We start from the raw sequence: 15,075 nt of genomic DNA on the forward strand, positions 1-15,075 counted from the left end.
GTTGTGGCTACAAAGAGCTTTTGTATGCAGTCCACTTTATTACTAACACCTACTTGCCAGTGTGCACTTTGTGTCTATAATTCACCTGTTTCCAACACTCTACTCCTTGTATGTTGTTTTTGTGTTCTTGTGACTGTTCGATTGTTAGTTAGTTTTCCTTCATCCTTCAGACATTAGTGAATGGTTAGTTTTTAACCACAAACCCATGCTTTAACCCTTGACTGGAAAATTTTGGTCGGTTGATTTTCCCAAGGCTAGCAATGCCACTGGCTTATGTAAAGACACCAACAATGCTCCTGTTCCTTATGCACCCATACCAGTGCCATATAAAGGACAGTACAGTATAGAATTCAGAAACCTACCTTTGTTAAATTGATTATCATTCAAAATGGCAATTTTATATTTGTCAGTGAAAGGTATAGCAATCGTAAAACATATTCAACAAAATAAAAATAATATTAAAGAACCTTTTTTTTTTTAAATCCCCAGTGATACCTCAGTCATCCAAAGCCAACTGGCCATGCTCTGTTTGGGTGAGAAGCATGGCATGCATCCCAATCACACAAGCACACTGCTGGGGAGTGCAGGTGCCTGTTGGCCAATGTGACAAACCTGGGCAGTTGGCATTCTCCTCCAAGCACTTTCATTATTAAAGAAGTATTCATTCATTCAATGTCTATAAACACTTATCCAGTACAGGGTCTGGTGGGTCTGGAGCCTACCTGGAATGACTGGTCACAAGATGGGAACACACTCCAGAGGTTGCACCAGTCCTTCGTAGGGTGACACACACACACATTCACTCACACTCTCACACCTATGGACACTTTTGAGTAGCCAATCCACCTACCAATGTGTGTCTCCATGGGAGAAACCCACACTGACACAGAGAGAACACAGCATTTTTATTACAGCTTCCAGTTTTTTTTATTAGATTTGCTTTTCGAAGGAACTTCAAGGAGAAGTGTTTTTCCACTCTATGGTTCAGAAGCTGGTTTCATTTTCTGCTTTAACACATTCTTGATCAAGGATGTTGGGGTCTGACCTCTGGGGTGTGCTGTGCATAGTTCATTTTTGTCACTTTCCTTTCTTCAGTAAATGATTTGACTGCTGCACATTTTTAGAACCATAAGTTTGAGTTGTCGTCACCCAATGGAAGGATGGACAGGAACATCCTGTCTATTTTTTTAGGGTCTGAAACAAGAATGAGGTTTCTCAGATTCTCAGTTTATTTTTGTATAGTCCCATAATTGGAAAAAGAGATTGGCTAACGAACTGTCACTACAAAAGATGAGCTTTATTCTGTTACTGGGCACACATACAATGGACTTGTAAATTTAGTGCAGCTCATAATGTTGGCAGTGAATGGACAAGGTTGGAATTACTACTGAAGTTAATTTTGAGTTGTTTTATTATATTTAAATATTGAAGTAACAGACTGTCATTCAAACTGGTAATAGAAAACCTGTTTGCTTGTATTTTGCAGAGCTTTTTTTGGGGGTGGTGGGGTAAGGTTAATGAATGAGGCTTGGTGATGGGGATCAGTGTAATATGATTTGGGCCAGTTTCTGTGGCCTTTCACAGCATCAGGATTAGCTGCTGTAAGTCCTGACAGGAGTTGAAAGCCATGCAGCAAGCAGCCTGACAAGCTGGCAGCCTTCTAAACAAGAGCAGTCAAAACAAGCCACCCCAATGGCAAAAGGACTGTCAGAGTGAATGCCTGGGAAGAGGGTGTGGGTGTGTGTGTATGTGTGAGTGTGTGTGTTGGGATTGAGCTATGAGGATGACAAAGTGTGTGTGAATGTGTATGTTTTGTTTCTTTTCATACATATTTCAGGCCAGAAAACGTCCTGACATTGTGGGGAAAACCAGGGCTGACCTACAACATTATGGTCCCTGGTGCTACCGGTCTAATGTGTTTATGAACTCCCAGTGTCTATAAATGGGTTAAAAAACCAAGGGTCTTGGTTCGATATGCTCACTACAGAGAACCGGCATCTGGAGATGTTTATAAAATGAAGAGACCTCCAAACATTGGAAATCATGAACCAGGATTAGGACATTGCTCTTATTTTTTCTGTTTCAGATTACTTAAGTAGGAACTGACTCAGGAGACCACTAACTGCATGAAAGGAAAGGCAGACATAACTAAACAACTCAAGTTACAAATGAGATTCTGTGGTCCTTCAAACAGTGGATTAGAACTTAGCCAAACTTCAGCCACCAACAAACAACAGTATTTTTTTCCTCAAACATACCACTCCACCTTAAAAGACATGGATCTTCTGAACATAAACAAACCAGAGAGAACAGCACTTCCCTAGAATAGTTGATGTTGTCAATTTATATGTGATTACAAGTATTTATCTACCACACTTTATTAATTTCATTATATTATTGGCAAATATATTATTGATAGTCCATTTGCTTAATAACAGTTTTCATTCTATCCTGGAGATCTGCTTTAAGTTTTTCATTGATATTTAGGGATATTCCACACTTCAGAAGTGCAGTCTTAGAAGCTGGCTGCATTTCCTGCATGTTATGATCCAAGGAATCTCAAAAACTGATGACTTTGAAAGCAATGATGTTGAGGCAGTGTTCTGGGAACACCAGCATCTTCTTTGATAAGTATCCATTTATCTTTTCTGTGGTGTGCTTGGTCTTGTTGTCTTCTTGTAAAATATGTTTCAAACACTTACCAGAGTGTAATGCACACAGAGGACAGAAACAAATGGATTTTTTTTCAGATCTGTAGAAATGTGTTCCATTTAGTTTGAGTGGAAAGTATTTAAAATGAAAGGTGAGTATCAGCTGTATGTGTGTGTGTGTGTGTGTGTGTCAGTCAGATTTAAGAGAATGTGCTGTAGTATGTCTCTGACTCAAGGTCATGGAGGACTGCAGGGATGGTATTTCCACACAGCTGATATTTTGACTGAGGGTTTGATTGAATTACCGTGCTGAATGGATAAGAGCAGAAGGCCAATGCAGCTTGCTCTACTCTGTTGCTGCTTGTGCACAGCTGGATAAAAGCACATACAGAAATTCAGTGATGTTAAAAGGTCCTGAAATGCCCTGTCAAGGCTTGTAACCAGATTTTATTACCTGGAAAATGTCAGGAGCAAAAACAACAGTATTAGACAAGCTTTATTAAAAGTCCTTAATATTTGGATTGATTGCTGTGACAAAAACAACCTTTGCTAACCACAAAAAGCATTGTTATTCTTATAACTTTGCTTTGGATGACTGAGCTTGAGATTTTTTTCACTATTGTTTTCTGTTAGGTAGAGCTTCAAAGGTTCTGAGTAAAAGGGCCCATAAAGAAAATCATATATATATTTCCGCATATTGTGAATGTACTGTACCAGTGAACATCTCATTAAATGTTTTTTCTTTGTTTTTTTTTTATTATTGTCTACATTATATTATGTATATTATATATGTATGTTATATTATTATATTATTGTAAATTAATATGGAAGAAATTAAAACTATATGAAGGAACACATATGGAATTATGTAGTAAACAAAAGTGTTAAACAAACCAGGATATGTTTGATGCTTTATATATTTCAAAGTATTTTTCATTTGTATTTATTTATTTTTTAATGAAAATGATGTCACAAAAATGATGCAAACATCAATTTAGGCCACACATCAAGAGTAATTTTTACGGAGGGTTTTTGAATGGCATAAAGCACAAGGTAGCCAAGTAACTTACAGTAATAAAGGCATAGTATGTTGAAATAAAATTTACATCTGGTCAATGCAAATACCAATTGAGGGTAGGGCTGTGCCATATCATATCATTCACAATAATATCGTCATAATTTTTAAAACGATAAAAAAAATCAGTATTGTGATATTAATGATATTCAGACTTGTTTACATAATGATGTCATGCAGTTACACATAATACGGCTTAAGTTCTTTGCATGAGTCATTTAACCCCAGTGAAGTACAATGGAAAGCAGCTCTGAGGTGGAGGAATTTGCTTGTGGAGGTGGTTTGATTATATAATATCAGATGTATAATAAACCATGATATTATTTTAGATATGAAAAAAAAGGCCTTTAATATTATCAATATATTAAATATATTTAATTTAATAATTCGTATCAATATTACATTGATTTTGTTGCAATAGTCTGTTTTTGAAATTAATACAAGTATTATTCAGGGTTTTGTCACATCGCCAAAAATATTGTTATCGTCAAAATCATCATGGTCAAAATCATATCGCCTGAAATATTTTGATATCATTTTAGGGCCATATTGCCCACTCCTAATTGAGGGTCTTGAGAGTCCCAAAAACCTCTACAGTTTATGTTGTTTTTGTTTAAAAACTGTTCTTTAGTTTGTAAATTCATTGTTAACAAGCTTATGGCCAACCTCTAAATTGTCAAAATGTTTGTCAGCACCTGACAAATGGAAGGGAAGGTGGAATGGAATATACATAACTTTTGTCCTTTTTTTATGGTTTATAATGTTTTTGTTTATCTTTTTCTATTCATTCGTATTAAATACATTTGTTGCAATAATCTCTGTTCTCTCTAAAACAACGCTCCATTTGACCTAGAGCAGATATGTGAAATAAGGACATTTGGTCATAAAGTATGCTTTTAGCAGTTCTTTGTTTCTCTTGTGAAAACACGTCTGTAACTTCAACACATGTAGAGTGGTCCGTTTCAAGCCAAATGTAGATAGACACACAAATCCACCATCCACCATCCCTGTGGAGAGAGGTAGATAATTTGTATCTTGTGTACTTCATCCCTTCTTTATAGCCTCATAACCCCCATTGGGAGTCATGTACAGTCTCGTAATAAGATGGAATTATTGGGCAGACCTTACAGTTTCAGGAAATGTTTGAACCATATTTTTATGCTGTTATTACAAAGATATTCATAAAAATGTCATTTAACATTAAATTTGCCATGCATGCACATTCATAAATACCAGAGTGTTAAAAAGCATCATGAATATTTTAGCACATTAATTCATACATGTTAGAAATGTACATGAAACACACCAAAATACAAGACGAGGTACATGATTCAGCATTTACTGCAGAGGTTCCATGTAGTGTCTTTATCTGTTTGTTTTTATCTGTATGGTGCTGTGGGTAAAGGAAAGACAGGATGCTGTATGTGTGTTTGTGTGTATATGTTTGTGAGTATATGTGTCTGCCATGCTGCTGTTGGAGCAGCACAGTGTTAATGCTAAACCCCAGGGTGTTTTTCCCTTGTTTAAACTCAGTTGAAAGTGCTGGGGGTCATGTGAAAATGTGTTTAAAATCAGCTGTAAGTATAAAGAGCTGCTGGGTAGCTTCTTCTGCTCTATACAGCTGTGCTCTCCATCGTTGTCTCCATCTTTCTCAGCTGTCGAGGAGCATTACTCATCGCTATCAGCACCAGACTGACACATTGCTGCAACTTTCAAATTACACTCTATGGCCAAAAGCCTGCTCTTCTACGAATGACTGAAATTGTCAATTATTAATGTTTATTAATAATGATATGTGTCATTAATGATCTGTTAACTTTGACAGCATGTTCTCTGTTAAAAATCAACCAGGACAACTACCCAGTGTTTTAATATAGAACTGAATGGTGTCTGGAATGGGACAGATATGAAAGATAAACAGTACAGCTTTGTACTGTATATAGGCCTAATGCCGTAAATGGATATTTTTATGTGTAGTCTCTAAATGTTCTCTATACTAGTATTCTGTTGTCTGTAAATATAAATATATCTTCCTCCTACCTTGCCTGAATTGAATTGTAATTGTTTACTTAGAGATTACATAAATGTGCTGCAGTCAATTCATAATTGTACTGATTTACTTCTATTGCTTTCTACATTTATGTACTATTCTTTGACCTAATGTTTTTAATAATTGGCAAAAACTCTGAATCTTAACTGTCTACCTCTAAGCAATCACGTCCTCTATCTCAAACAGTGAGAGTATCACTAATAGAAAACATGCTCTGAAATGAAAGTTTTTTCCTGAAACTGAACCCGAACAAAAGTTAACATTTGACTGAAGGCTGAATACTGAACACTTGTTTTTTTCACAGTGTTTCATTAATCTTTCCACTTTTTCACCACTGCATAGATTAAATAGGCTAAATATTTTTTTCATCTGGTTTTTCAAAGAAAAAAATTGATTAACTGCTATTTAAAAGAATTTATTTAACACTGAATATTTTTAACATCCCAGCAATCACAACAACAAAGCAAAATATGACTTAATATAAATTAGCAAAAAAAAAAGTAAATGTAAAAATAAAATATGTGAGTGTGACTTAAATAAATTATTAATTAATTCATTGTCTGTAACCGCTAATCCAGTTCAGGGTCATGGTGGGGAGACACAAACTCACACATTCACTCACACTCACACCTATGAACACTTTTTAGTAGCCAATCCACCTACCAATGCATATTTGGTGAGTTATTTTGCCTTGAATGCTTGAAAATGAATAAAAGCTGGGAAACTACAATGTGTTTTGGTGGGACTTGCTGGCAAATAATAACAAGTTAAAGTGGGTATTACCCTAGAGCAGTTACATCTAACCCTGAAGCTAAGGAGAAGATTTCCACTCTGTCTCCCACCTATGGCCAGGAACTAGAAAAATGTAACACTGCATTAAAAAGTAATTATTCTGTATAAATGATTCAATTTTTTTTTTTGCCATTTTCAGCTAAATAATTTTGATTCTCAAATGTTTGGTGCATCCCTAGAATATATCACAGTGGTGAAACATTATATTATTAGAAACATTCATATTATTCTATATATTTGAGTGCTATTTCAGGCCTGGAGTGGAAGGTATAATACATCTGTCAAAAGATTTAAAAAATTCAGTGTGAAATTTAATATCTTCTGGACTGTTCAAAGATCATTGATCGATGTAATTTGGGTCATCACAAGTCACTTTTAAAATGATAGCTATACATAACTTGGCAACATATAAAATAATCTCTCCAAAAGCTCTCCTTCAAACCAGATTTTATGATAAGTTTTGATGGTAGCTTGTAGACCTCTCCTTTAATACATTTTCTGCCTAGATTTCAGAGGTAGCTTCACACTGAAAATATTATTAGCCTAGATTTTAACAAAGAATCATTCTCTGGTAAATTTAGCCTAGTTTATTCAACAAAGAAACATTCTCTAGCCTTCACACTGACTAGCATCTTATAAGGAATTTATGCTAGCAGTTTTAGCATAGAATTTTAAGATGAAGTCTTAATGGTAATAAAGTAGCCTAGCATTTTAACAAAACCTTTTACTGTGACTGTCACATAGGTCTAGCATCTGCACAAGGTAACTGTACTCTGACAAATAATATAGATACATTTCTGTAGGTGATATGCTAAATATAAATAATGCACAGTACCTTATGTTCTGCATGTAGGCAAACATTTTGTGTGCAGTTGCATGTAATTAATGGGTCACGGGTGTGTTGCATTTCTTTAAAATACTTGCATAACATTAGGGATGGTCGGCATCCACATTTTTCAAACTGTCATACTGTCTCAAGATATTATCACGGTATACGGTATTAATGTGGGGAGGGGGTGCTCTGTCGGGCTGTGCGGAGCCTTATATATATGCGAGCACAAAGTCAAGTGGATTTAGTTAAACATTGCCCAACAGCGCACACTGACACATGTGTTGACGACAAAAACCCATTTCTGAAAGAGCGAATTTCAGTGAATGATGCTGGAGAAAGAGAAAAGTTTTAAAATAAGCAAAATAAGATTGTTCTACACTGTTTAGAAGCACAAATGGCCCTTACAGGCACTTGTGGTTTAGCACAGCCCAGCAGATTTTTCAGCAAATTGAGGCTCAAAACACATATTTAGAGGATAAAACCATATACCTGTGAGCACAAAGTCAAGTGATTTTCTGAGTATTTTGTCTTTTTACAGCTTTCTTCCTCTCTCTTTTAACCCAAACTCTGCGCTAAACCTACAGACGCAGTTGGCTACTGGGCTTGTGTTTTGCTCCAACCATTTTCAGACCGTGACATCAGCATTCATTGAGCTCCCACAGCGCCCCCTCCCTGTGGCTCTCTTAAATGCACATGAACATTTTAGCCGCGTTCTTAAATTTGACACACATAAATACCGCTCTCATTTTGAGATACTGTCCACATTTTTTAATACAGTATACAGTATTATCTTTATACAGCCCAACCCTACATAACATGTCATTAAACTTCTAACAGTAGTCATTTGCTTTCTTTGTCTTTATTCTTACTCTCTGTTAAGTTTATAACTTTACGCACTGGTATTCTTTGAATTATTACCTGAAACGAAATGCAGTGCTACTGTGTCATGTTCAGCACTAGAAAGAGCTGATCTCATACTCACACCAGCATGAAAAGAAATTACTTTAATAAACATTTCTACTTTGTTCAGCCCTGACACCAGGACATGTTTTCCTTGTTGTGGTTTTGGAGAGAAAAAGGTGATGAATTAGGCAGAGGAAGCAAAGTGAGAGGATGTAAACAGATTGAGGCCTGTGAGTAGCGGAACAGTGTATAGCTGAAATCCCCAATACCTCAGTGCTGGAAGGATTGGGTTTCAGGCGCTGATGTCAGAGAGCATTAGCAGCCCCTGCCCTGAGGCCCAGGAATCCAGCCAGATTGGGACAGGGTCCGGGAGGGGGCAGGGATATAGAGGGGCACTACAGGAGGGGTCAGCCTTAGAGGACCTCCTGTGTCATCACTCACATTCCAGTCCCTAAAATATCAGGCTTTAGGGGCTGGCCCAGAATGCACAGATACATTCGTCCTTGAAGATCGGATAACAGCGGAGAGTGAGAGGAGGTGGTCTGGCCAGTCATGTGAACATTGGTGTTCTTTGTTATATTCTAATATATTGCATTTTAAGCTGTTTTGTTACAGCGTGCACTAGAGTTGTGTTTTGTAATGTGTAATGTTGATTTTGTACCATCTAATGTGCTCTTGCTCTCAGTCCTTTAAACAAATATTCTTTCAGACTTGAAATATTAAGTTGTTTGTCATGAGTCTGAAGGGTGGACAGAAACTTCTCAGAATACGTTTTTTTTTTTTTTACAAATTTGAAGGAAGAGTGCATTGGTTTTAACCTCTCTCTCTCTCTCTCTCTCTCTCTCTCTCTCTCTCTCTCTCTTTCTCTCTCTCTCTCTAAAAAAAAAGCTTTTGTATTAATGATGAAAGTTAAGGTGGTCCACTAGGTCTTACATGACTGTTCAGAATCCCATGTTCTGAGTTTACTGAACATACTGAAAATGCTTAAACGTAATTTTGCCATGAAATGAACTAAATGAATGGTGGCCTCAGAATTGCTGCTTGTCTTTATTATTTTTAATGCTTGTCTGCCATTATTAGACACAGCTCATGCTGAGATATTAATGTCTGCGAATAGTTAAATGTTAAAACAGTAAGAATAGACAGCACAGCTCTTATGAACCACTTGAAGATCAGAACAGCATGGTCTGATGTAATCACAGCTCTACATAATATTCAGTAATGAAAAACAAAAATAGAAAGAAAAAATCTCTAGAGCTCATTTAGAGTTCTGAGAGGGATTCAGAGAAAGAGAATTTGAGGATCAGTGAGAAAGGCAGATAGGAAAAAAAAGACATAGAGTGAGTGACTGAGTGAGAGAGAGAGAGAGAGAGAGAGAGAGAGAGAGAGAGAGAGAGAGAGAGAGAGAGAGAGAGATAAAGAAGTTTCTCAGGAGTTTTTATGCTTCATTTTTTACTGCCTCTGCTGTAAATCTGTGTGTTTTTCTCTCTCTTTGTTGGCAGGATAGAGACCACCGACACTGTTGTGGGAACCTTTCTGTTTCTCACCATAATTTACAGTTTTTTCTCATCCTTTTGTATGTTTCATTTTCTCTGTCTCTCTCTCACTTTAGCATGCATGTTTCTCTGTCTTTCTGTCTTTCACCTTTTTATTCTCTGTTTATATTCCACTCAACTAAATAATTTATTTTTTTGTATTTAACATAATGTGACTACATTTTGATTAAAGTATATGCTCTGGTTTACTGGGATCTTAATGACCTCAGTGCAAAGAGGCCTACCTCATAGAACAAATATCTTTCTTGTGTAACAGCACTGAATAAGCGTTTTCTGATGCAGATCTCAATTGCCATTCTGATTCCGAGTCCAATTAAGGGCGAGGGTGAGATTCTGCAGTACTTACCCAAACAAAGATACCAAACATGGTCTCAATGATTTAATCACAAATAATGTTTCCGTGACCTTCCATTGAACAGACACATTAAATCATCTTCATATACAGTATGTGATATACAGGTTGAAGCTGGCTTCTTAATCAGATTATCCCATTCCACATTAAATAGTAATGTAGACTTTTAACAACTAATTCTAATTTACTAATACAATGAATATTTTACTTATCTTCTTACCCTCTGAGACCCAATTCATATGTTTCTCCCTAATTTTAACCACTAATTTTTGAACCTAGTTGGTACCAGTGATTGATCACATAAATAAAAAGAGAGAACCCTCCTCCATCTCTCTCTCTCTCTCTCTCTCTCTCTCTCTCTCTCTCTCTCTGTCATACCTTACCTCATGCTGTCTTCACCTAGCTACAATCCCTAGCAGAGAGGTGTTATTCAAAACATGTAATTTAAAGGTCATTTCGTGGCCTTTTGTAAACTATCCGAGGCTTGTGGAATTCACCTCATCCGTTCAGGCCTTTCTTTAAACAAGCATATTTCTGAAGGCTATCACTTCTATATCAGTAGCACACAAACACACATATGCACACACACTCACACAGGCGATAATTCATTCAATATCTATTAAAACCAGGATCTTTCAAGGAGACAGACATAGTAGGGTAGTAGCTCAAGACATTTTCATCTCTGTTCTAAAGCGTCTTGGCAGTCCATAAAGAAAAGTATGTAACCAATCATATATGACATGAAGCATTCAGTTCTTCTTTTTAGATGACTTGTGTGCAGATTAAGTCTTCAGCTATTAAGTAGTCTTGAGTAGAGGTGGGTACAATATCAGTATGGCGACACTCATCATAAAGTGATGCTTTTATAAGACTTAGTATGAATGGCTTAAATATAATTCTGTAGAAAGTAGATTCCTTTACTAATATACTAATATACTTGATTAGAAATATATGTATTAAGATTTCAAATTACAGATCCATCGACTATATGTGCTTGAGTAAGTGTAAGTAGTTACTGGTTCTGTAAAGACTTGATACATACAAAAAAGACAAAGATACACAGAAAAAATATAAGCTCTTTGTGTGACACTATATATCCAAATGTTTGTAGACTTTTAATTAATTAATTAAAAAAACATTTTAGGGGACAATTTACCTTATTTATATGTATAACTTCTATATTAAATGGGGCACTATGCTGATGGGCATAAAATCATTATCTCCAATTCCACCATGTCCTTGAGAGGTTGAAAAACACCCCTGAATTGGAGTGTGGAGCAGAGAAACTGTGGAATTAAACTATAATCTAAAACCTTTTAGATGATTTGGAGTGTTTGTGATCCATGTCTGATCATTCATCAGTATTTTTTGTAATATTTTTGTATTTGAATGCCATCAAATCCTCACAGCAATGTTCCAGCATCTAGTATAAATCCTTCCTGGAATAGTAGAGGCTGTTACTGCAGTAGAGTGTGATTTGGATGCTTGGCTGTTTTAGAGCCTACTGTGTATTGGGCATTGATTTGTTGTGTGCTGTGAGGTGGAAAAAGGATTTCCCAATCATTTGCAAAAATGTGTTTGTGTGTTTTTTTTCAGGTTTTACTTCCGGAGCTGAGCTGTCATTCACACTGGAGCCTACTGACATCATCGCAGTCCAGCAGCAGCCACTGATGCTGCACTGTCAGGTGGAAGGAATCCCCCCAATCACCACACAGTGGAGGCGCAATGGAGCTTTTCTCCATGAGGGCCAGAACTACTCCATGTTCATCAATGGCTCACTGCTGATCAGAAACTTCCAGAGGAGCAGGTCTGATGGTTCGTCTGATGAAGGAGACTATGAATGCGTGGCCCAGAATTCCTTTGGGCTGGTTGTGAGCCGCAAGGCCAAAGTACAAGCTGCCAGTAAGTAATATGCTCCCAACTTACTCACTATTGCTGCGGGTAAGATGTACATGAGATGTATGTGTGAATGCACAATGCAGAATGTGCTTTCATTGACAGCTGATCACACAGTCTGGGCATAGGGCCACCAAAAGTGTCTATTATATTCACATAGTTGTTTTGAATCCTTTTGGTAAAATAATAACTAGTAATAAAACAATAAAAATAACAACTAATCATTTACAAAAATACATACACAAATAGGAGGAAAAATCATTAAGCATTACCATTTCATTAACCTGAAGTAAATATGTGCATACAGTACCAGTCAAATGTTTGAACACACCCACTCAGGGATGGTTTCCTTTGTTTTGGGCCATTTTGCACATTGTGTGAATGTCATCATCTGATTCAGTGTTTTTTTCTTTGTTTTTATTATTTTCTACATCTGAAATTAATATGAAAGACTATAAAACTATGAAGGAACACATATGGAATTATGTAGTAAACAAAAAAGTGTTAAACAAACCAGAATATGTTTTATACTTTAGATTATTCATAGTAGCCTCCTTTTGCTTTGATGACAGCTTTGCGCACTCTTGGTGTTCTTTCAATCGGCTTCATGAGGTCGTCACCTGGAATGGTTTTCAGTGAACAGATTTGGCCTCATCAAGAGTCTGCTCGCCTTTTTAATCTGTTTGAGACCATGACTTGGGTTGTGCAGACCTAGGGCTGGTACACAGTTCTATGCAGTGAATAGCCCTATTCCACCAATGACTAATGTGAAGTTGTGAAGTTGTGTCCAAACATTTGACTGGTACTGTACATATTTTCATATACTACAACAATACATGTTTGTGCAGATAAAATGGGAAAAAGAAAAAAGAGAACAAACAGAGGTAAATCTTAAAACAAATAAAAAAATATTAGCAGTTATTTATTTCTTTTATGTTCTTTTATGTCTATACAATTTTTTTCCTCACATATTTATTTTACTTGCGTAAGCTTGTCATACATATTCAAGTATTTTTTATATACATATTATATTCAGTGCTTATACATAAGTTGTGAAGTCCTTACACCAATAGCTTTTACATTAAAAAAGGTAGAACTTTAAATTGAAAATCTCATGCTGCTTCAAGAATCCCAAGATAGTTTACAAGTACAGGATTGCGGCTGAGCGTCTGATGCATGGGACAATGTGGTCTTTCTTTCTCGGGAGATAAATTGGCTTGTAGGACTCAGGCTCCTTTTGTGCACTGCTTTTCTGCTCCTGTTCTTGCCTGGGTGGTGATTAATATGGCTAAATCTTGCGCTCTGCCATTGACCGCCGCCATTAAATCCCCGCATGCTGGGCTACTTTGGCTGCGCTTTTGTCCAAGCCGTGATAATCTGGACCGTCGCTGATGGCCATCTCTCCGGTGGCTGGCACTGAGGCGTTCCGTTCCTATTCTGCTGCCTCTGTCCCGCCGAGTGAACGCATGAATCGCCGCTTGTTCGGACCGATGCTGGGGGCATTGTCGTGTGATCCGATTTTCACGTCCACAGCTTGCGTCTAGATGGCTTGAAAAACACAGCGTTGCGTCATGTGATCTTCCTGGTGGCCTCCATCTGAAAAACAGCTTCACCTTTTTGACCCCAGTCTCAGCTGCAGATGTGAAACAGGAGAGAATGAAACAGAAGGCATCGTCTGGAGGACTGTATTGCTCTGGTGGGAGAGAGGAGGAGGCGAAGAAGGGTTGCCACTGAAGCCAATAGCACAGCGCAGGGGGTCGTTAAAGGCTTTTGCAAGGCGTAGCTTATTAATTACAAAGCTCATGGCGGCAATCATGTCACTGCACATATTTGGGCTGCTGACAAACACGACAGAATGGGGAGCAGTTTTTTTTATGCTCACTCTATGGATAAAAATGAAGCGTATAAATAGGTAGTTGGCCCTCCTTTGTGGTAGTAACAGCGTCTGCTCCTCTAGAAAGATTTTATACTTGAAATTAGCACATTTCTCTGAGGATTTGATTGCATTTATCTGCATAAAATTTACTGAGCTCAGGTATTGCCAGTGCACATGTCCTCAAAGTCAATGTACTATTGCAGAGCATACTATTCTACTAGTCAGTGCTTTTCTATAAAGATTGTACAAACTATGTCTGCACTATTGAGCAGCTGTTTATTGGTTCACATTATTTTAGCTGAATTCACCGGCTACATTGTGTACAATAATTACAAGAAATCGGCCCCTTATTGGACAGAAGCATTCAAAATTACCCAATAAAAATCAATCATTACTCACATGTGATGTGAGTATGTTAAGAGCTATGTTAAAAAAGCAAAGCATGAGGCAGGTGAACTAGCAAGAGAACATGAATATATGACAGCAATTTTAATGATTTATAATCTTGTCTTAAGCTTGTGACCCATACATCATGCAGTCACATGGGCTTGCTACTGTTCTAACTCTCTTCTGTGGAAAACATTGATGTTGGCTATTGACTCCTTTAAAAAGCCTCTTACACATCAAACAAATCAAGCAGCCACACCTCTGTTCCTTCACAAAAAAAAGCCATCTTTGCCTGCGGTCTTGTCAGATACATAAACCTTGTACAAGTCACACACGTATACACACTTGCGGGACAGCCCACGCTGTGGCGTATCTGATTCCAGCTATCCAAGCTTTGACCTCGCGCTGTTGAGTGTGTGATGTTACTGTATCCCATGTTGAAGAGCTCACACACATGCAGACACACACACAGTGAGGTGTGACTCCTGCTCTGTGTGAGTAGACAGCACACTGCTGAGCTGTTACACACACACTGGCTCCAGTCTCAGCAGGAAAGTGGCGGCTGCTTGTCCTCCGGAGCCGTCTGTCCACTCTCAGACAAGGAAAAGCAGCAAAGCCATACGGGACAGGACAAAGCTCAAGTCCCTTTGAAATGAAAAAGCAGTAGTCCTGTGTGATCTGAGTTCAAATAATTGTGTAACCCTT

General features: G+C 37.4%; 1 protein-coding gene across 1 annotated transcript in view; it reads left to right on the forward strand.

Annotated features, from left to right (window-relative positions):
* The window catches only part of LOC136677239 (immunoglobulin superfamily DCC subclass member 3-like), a 110,517-nt gene that overhangs the window by 3,705 nt on the left and 91,737 nt on the right, over positions 1–15,075 (forward strand). Inside the window, exon 2 of the mRNA XM_066654712.1 lies at positions 11,808–12,113. Within this exon, the coding sequence (XP_066510809.1) occupies positions 11,808–12,113 (306 nt within the window). The remainder of the gene's footprint in view (positions 1–11,807; positions 12,114–15,075) is intronic.

This window comes from Hoplias malabaricus, chromosome X2, assembly GCF_029633855.1.
Source record: "Hoplias malabaricus isolate fHopMal1 chromosome X2, fHopMal1.hap1, whole genome shotgun sequence".
Lineage (NCBI taxonomy): Eukaryota > Metazoa > Chordata > Actinopteri > Characiformes > Erythrinidae > Hoplias > Hoplias malabaricus.